General features: G+C 26.2%; 1 protein-coding gene across 2 annotated transcripts; it reads right to left on the bottom strand.

Annotated features, from left to right (window-relative positions):
• Window positions 1-462: 462 nt before the first annotated feature.
• LOC130826069 (proton pump-interactor BIP103-like) lies at window positions 463-5,531 on the bottom strand. Of its 2 annotated transcripts, XM_057691585.1 has the most exons (6): window positions 5,287-5,531; window positions 4,034-4,159; window positions 3,069-3,290; window positions 1,878-2,051; window positions 1,082-1,180; window positions 463-791 (listed from the first exon to the last, which is right to left on the bottom strand). In XM_057691585.1, exons 1-6 carry the CDS (start codon window positions 5,485-5,487, stop codon window positions 624-626), a joined length of 990 nt encoding a protein of 329 aa, XP_057547568.1. In that variant the 5' UTR covers window positions 5,488-5,531; the 3' UTR covers window positions 463-623. The 2 variants fall into 2 exon arrangements, with proteins under 2 accessions (XP_057547568.1, XP_057547569.1); XM_057691586.1 differs by lacking the exon at window positions 3,069-3,290.
• Between the last annotated feature and the right edge of the window lie 1,807 nt (window positions 5,532-7,338).

Below are 7,338 nucleotides of genomic sequence, written 5' to 3'. Positions count from 1 at the left end.
TTTGCTGTAAATATATAATTGGTTTATTAAGATTTTTCTTCTGAAAAAAATATAAATATACCATATGTAATAACTATGTTATTGTTGTGGGATATAAAAAACTCTCTATATATAAACAACATAAATTATAAACATATTAGTTTTTACAATATAATCTTTGTGTAAGAATTACACAATAAACATTAAGTGCAACAATTTAGTTGATAAAATTATATCCAAGGACGATGACTAGAACTTGATAAGATGGTGATTACCCGTAACTCTAAAGATTTGTTTAGTTGCTTGTGGGTATTAAATGTTAAATAATGAAAAGTTGTGTAGTATTGGAAAAAAAATTTCACGATTCATGACAACTTTAATAGGCATTCTTATTCTATTTGAATAATTTTATTTTTTCACAAAATTCATAACAGTGTATTATTTTCATTTAGAGATTGATATTAGCTAATCGGTAATGGAAAGTTGTGGAAAAAATCTTGTATGATCATATATACTATATTATAGTATTATCACTATGGGAATGATAGATTCCATTTTATAAAAAATTACATTATAAATTATTCTTATTACCAGAATTTAATGTCATCAATAATTAAACAGACTGTAAATATAAAACCCTATGATTATATTCTTGCTAAGCTTTGCTTATTCATTTTCATCACTTGCTTGCTCTCGGTTATTTTGGAACATAATCTTCCAATTCTCTGACCTTCTCGTAATAACATGATGCTTCTTTCATACCCCATTCTAAATTCACTGTCTTTGTTCCACTGGGACGTGAATTTCTCGACCTAAATATGTATATTAATAAAAAAAATTAGAAAATTTAAACGTGTGTCTTATATTAATTGCAAAAATAACAGGAGTAATGGATTTAAAAAAAGAATGATATTTAAAAACCTAATATAAATAATAAAAATAAAATAAGAATACTAATTAAATAATAATAAAGGTTAAACAAATTAACACACACTAATTTAGTCCAATTCCTAGCTTGATACTATTTTAATTAAAACAAATGTAATCAATACTTATATACTATTTTAATTAAAACAAATATAAATTTAAGAGCATTAATAACCTGTTTTCGGCATAGTTCTTTTAGTGCTACCAAATCATTTGTTGCTGCGAGCTTCTTGGCATGGCATAACAGTGTCATATTTTCATCATAGTAAACCATCTGCCACAAAGTTGATTAATTACCACATATTTATATTATATTATTATTTTAATGCATTTTATAAAAAATATTAATAAGAGAAAATATGTGAATAAGTAATTTAATATGTAACATATCCTGTGGTCTTCATAATTAGTTTAAAATATTTGTTGAACTAATTGGTATTTGATATGGTATCAGAGCACGCAAATGTAATAAAAGGGTCACAAGTTCACGAACGGCCAATCCAAAAATATTAGAAAATTGGCATTTTAATAGTTGATATAGTTAAAGACACATAATAGTAATATTTAAAATTTAGGGCTTATATTAATGTTTTGCCCCGAGTCTCATAAATTACCGGCCCTTCGCAAGTTCGAATCTCATCTACATGTATTATATCAAGTGGAATATTATATTTATCAATATGTATGAGGGAGTGAGATAGCTAGAGTATATGACGTACATATATATCAATTATCATGACGACCCGCATGGACCTCGACTATTAACTTAGTCTTTTAGTTAAATTGATTTTTTCACAATAAATTAGAGTTAGGTATCGTCTCTCGGTGAAACGACCACAAACAAGAAGCCCATATACAAAATATGTGTATTATTGAGCTAATCAACCCATGTATAAGTCGCATCTTACGATGAGATAGTCTCATATAAAAATTTATAAAGATTATAATATTCATTTTACATCATTTCATACCTGTTGTTTTAGTTGCTTCTTTGCTATTAAAATGAATTCATTAACAATGGCTTTCTTTTGGTTTATATCAACCAACTTATTTTCCAAAGGTAAAATCGCCTTCTCTATTTCAACCTTCTTTTTCTCTAGTTTTATTTTTTTTTCTTCAATCCTTCTTAATTCCTCCATGCTCTCCTACAAATAAGTGTACAAAATCCTTATACGTTAGTTTAATGGTGTACGAAACAAAGAAAGTCATGTTGAATTAGTCGAATTGGATGAGCCAAGAACCTTTGCAAACTGCAATAATATTTTATTATTTCAATATCATCACTAAAACTTCTATTTATGCTTAGAGGTTGAAAAACCAAAATTTTATTAACTTATTATCAATTAACTCTTGATTATAAAAATTATTAATTTGCAATATCACATAAATGACAAATGCATATGATAAAACAACCCATTTAATATAAAACATCAATCCATCTGTTTCTTAAAAATAACACTAATTAACTCAAAAGATCTTATATATTCGAATGAATCAACTCATGCAATTCCATAGAGATATATAATTAATTAAAACCAAATAACTATAATCTTTGTGTCTATGAACAGTGTGCATCATTTGCTTTTCATTGGGGAAAACTTATCAAATGATTTGTGGTTGTGTTTGGGAATAATTTATTTATATGTTGAATTCAATTATAAAATTACAAAATAAATTTTTTTAAAATGTCAGAGTTTAAAAAGTCATTTTCAAATTCTCAACTTTAACAATTTTAAAACAATATATGGTCAAATCGACTCAGAGTTTAAATTTGAACTTTTTTGATTTGTCAAACATTATATTTAAGTCAATTTTAGACGTACAAATGAAATAATCACTCTGAAACATAACTTTAAGGTATTATGCGCATTTAAAAATAAAAATTATCATTCATTGAGTCTATATAACCTTAATTTCATATAATTAATTTCTAGGACCCTGTGCGATTGAATAGCACATGATAACATTATCACTGATTTTCGCATTCAATTTATAAAAATGTTCAAAAATTGCATATTTTTTTATTTAGAGGTAAGCTAGAGAAACGCTACAGGCTAGAAGAAGATAAAATTATTCTAATAATTATAATTGATAATAATCAAACCTCAATCAAAAATTTTTTTTTAAAAAAAAGAAAGAATATGTAAAGTTTGTAGTCATACTGTAGTACACTGTTGTATATACTTTTTACGATCTTGATCCCATGAAAAATTGACATAATTAGGTGTTTGTTCCTTCATAATTTGTATATCTTTAAGCTCTCTAATAATTCTTCTCTCCTCAGCCATATTTTTACTTCCATGATTAAGTTTGTAGCTCAATTTTCGAATTTTTGAATCCATATTTGTAGGATCTAATGCATCTTCCAATTCTAAGTAGGGACCCTGTTAAGTACAACACCAGAAAAACTAAATATTAATGAGAATCATCAATTAACTTTTCGATAGGGATATTGGGTTGATAATGACGATAATCAACTAACTGTTTGGATTGTGTGACGTTAGGCGAGTAGTTGTTAGCTGTTAAAATAGTCGTTGTAAATGTAGATTTAGAATATGGGCAAATGAATAAGTAATTGTGTTTGTTTAACTAATATTGTTCCGCACACGTAGTGATTATGGTAGCTATTGAGTACAATTTAATAAAATGTAGAAGAAATCTTAAACATATACTTTTGATTTTAAAACGCTATAAAATTTAATTTTTCTGAAAACAGTTACTAGCACAACTAAATGTTATTCAAACTATTACTTTACCATACAGTTATATTTTCTTAACGGCTCGTTTGGTAGGTGGTAATAAGCATTAGTAATAGAAATGAAAAATTAGTGTAATTTTGGTTGAAAAATCTCTTGGCTACCTTGATGGACATGCTTGTCTAACTTCAATCATCTCATTTTCTTCATAAAATTCATTTCAATGCATTACCATTGGAGAGGTGGTATTAAGTGGTAATGAAAATTTGTAAACACAACAACTGTGATCAAAATTATATTACCATGAAAACAATATGAAACTTTTGATGAAATTTTAAATTATAAATCATTTCCATCACCACCATTTAATACCACATACCAAACGGGCCAACCTCGTTATACAACTAACATCTATTTTTTTGAGTGCTTACCTTATTGCCTTTAGGAAATTGAGTTTCAAGTTGTTTTTGCCAGTACTCAATGGTTTTCCTTGTTTCTTTCATTAAGCGATCTCCCAAATCATACCTACCATACCACAAAAACTCTAGTATGCTATCCTGCAAGTCAATTGCACCTTAATTAATCACCACATAATATTAATTAATTCTATTATTTGGATTTCTTTTGTCTGCATGCAATTCTTTTTAACTTTTTTTGAATTCGAGTATGATCTGTTAACTATAATTTATTAATTCTCTTCTAAACCTCAATTTTATATGTAAATACTAAATTAATGTCTATAATTATAATTATGACTATATTGTCCACAAACGACAAAAAAAATTGATGCAAGTATTTTCGTCCAATATTGTTCGCTCAATCTTGGACTTGATAACACTTTAGACGTCAATTCTAAAAGTGTAGCCCAAGGTGTTTGGCATGTTTTGAGACTTATTTTCTTTGTAAAACTAATTTTCACTAAATCTAAATTTATTTAATTTATTAAATTAGACTTATTTTGGGTGAACTGAAATTTTATAATTTATATCCTCTCATAATATATATATATATATATATATATATATATATATATATATATATATATATATATATATATATATATATATATATTATAATTTATATAATTATATCTTGGGTCCATGTTTTTGATTAAGGGTAGACAAATAAAAAAAGGTAGATGAAAATTGAATTCAAATTCCTTTTTATAGAAAATATTATAATTTATATCCTCTCATAAAAAAATATATATATTATAATTTATATAATTACACCTTGGGTCCATTTTTTTGATTAAGGGTAGGCAAACAAAAGAAGGGTAGATTAGAATCTAATTTAAATTTCTTTTATAGAAAAAATTACTCCCTCCATTTTTTAATGTTCTTCCCATTTAGAATATTCTATTTTGGAGACAGAAATTTGATTAAGATTTTAAAACATATATAGATAATAAAATACATCCATGTGAGATCTCGTTAAATTCGTCTTAATGTAAACTTTTTTATCATATAATTTTTATAATTTTTTATAATGCATATTTAGAGATATTAAGGCTTAAAAGTTGCTTTAAAAACTATGTAAAAAGTAAATGAAAAGAACAAAAAAGAACGAAGGGAGTACTTATTACAAATAAGATAACACTTGATTCTCAATAGAAATTAATATTAATATTAATATACAGTAATAATAGACAATATAAACAATATTCATGATGTAATTAATGTACCTTTATAGAGCCTATTTCTTCCAAAATATTTCTTTTTGCTTGATATAGTTGCTTGCTTAACTCCTCAGCCTTCTGAATTTCTTGTGGTAACAATGGAAATTTCACAAAATAAAATTGATGGATATATTCAGTTAGCACATTACCAAGAAATGGATTAATAGTTTTACTTATATTTATCGATGATATATTCTCTTCTTCCATTATTTGTAAAATAATTATAATGATGAAAATTAAGAAAATTAATAATTTTTTTAAAGGTCAATGTACACAAAGAGAAAGCCAAGAAAAGCTTAAATATGGGAGACTATGCTTGATTAACAAGAAAAAAAATGAGATTAAATGAATTTCAATTAATATTTTTTAAAAATTAATGTTTAATTAATATGAAGCTGGTCTTGATTAGCTGGGACTTGCAGTTCACGCCAAGTAAAATAGTCAACGATTGGAAATGTTATTTATTACCCGATCCTTACGCTACTCTTTTCATTTTATCGCCACCTCTCTCCCCTATTGAAATTACGAATTTGTCTCTGAATTTTAAAAAATTACGATTTTGCCACTGGACTTAAAATTTCCTATATATACCGCAATTTTACTAAAAACTTTTCTTATCACACTCCAAAAACAAACTTACAAAATCAAATTTTTGGAGCAAAAACTAAGAAGTTCAATCCGCAAACAAATAATCGAGGTAATTTATTTTCAAATCTTATTATTTTAAATTTTTTTTAAAAAAAATTGAGTTGCAGGAATCTGGACGACCCAGCCTCGGTTCAGTCGCAGGAAAAACCGCGGCTGGACCCCGGTTCAGTCGCACAAAACGTGCGACTGAACTGGGGTCCAGCCGCGGTTTTCCCTGCGACTGAACCGGGGCTGGGTCGCCCAGATTCCTGCGATTCAATTTTTTTTTTCCGTTTTTTTATGAATAATTATTATTATTTTTATTTATATTATTATTGTTATTATTATTATTACTATTATTATTATTATTACTATTATTATTATTATTGTTATTATTATTGTGATTGTTATTATTATTATTATTATTAAATTTTTATTTTTATTTTAATTATTAGTTTATTATTTTAAATATGTTAATTATAATAATAATAATAATTATTATTAATAACTTTTTTATATTGTCTTGAATATTATTTTTATTATTGTTGTTGGTGGCGTTTTTTTTTAGAATAATTATTATTATCTTTATTTATATTATTATTGTTATTATTATTATTATTATTATTATTATTATTATTATTATTATTATTATTATTATTATTATTATTACTGTTATTCTTATTATTTTTACTATTATATTATTATTATAGTGATTGTTATTATTATTATTATTATTAAATTTTCCTTTAATTTTATTTTTAATTATTGTTTTTGTTATTAGTGTTATGATTATTATTATTGTTTGTGGTATTATTGTTATGATTATTATTAATGTTATTATTTTTGTTAATATTGTTATTATTATTGTGATTATTGTCAATTTAGAAAATTAATTACAATAATATTATTAATAATCATAATAATAAATATGTTGTAACATTATATTTGTTGATAATGATTAGTTAAACTTTGATGTTGCTAATTAATTATTGTTTTTTGTTCATGTGGTTAATTTAATGTAACGTTTGATTATGTTCATTTACTATTAATATTTACTTAAATTATCAAAAATTGTAGTAAATGGCTGGTAATAAAGGAAAAGAAAAGGGTTTTTTTAGACACTTGTTAAGAGGTAATAGTTCTAGGCCTACCTTACTCAGAGGGGACCCGCATGAGAGAGGGGTAACGGGTTCTGCTAGGAGGGCTAGGCAGGAAGAGGCTGCTAGACACAGTTTGGCCCAAAGGTCGAGTGCGCCGGACCTAGTGCGAACCCCTGTTGATGACCAGGCTAGCAGCATCCAGAGTAGTTGGGGGTTTCTAGTGATGAGGATAATGATGCTGATGATGTCGAATACCAAGGTCCTAATTTTCGCCCAGTGGACTGGACTATTGTCCTGGGGCCCGACGAGAGATTCGCACGTGCCGGTCCTA

This window comes from Amaranthus tricolor, chromosome 10, assembly GCF_026212465.1.
Source record: "Amaranthus tricolor cultivar Red isolate AtriRed21 chromosome 10, ASM2621246v1, whole genome shotgun sequence".
NCBI lineage: Eukaryota > Viridiplantae > Streptophyta > Magnoliopsida > Caryophyllales > Amaranthaceae > Amaranthus > Amaranthus tricolor.
The sequence above is the reverse complement of the archived record's forward strand: the minus strand, read 5'-3'. Positions and strand labels throughout refer to the sequence as shown.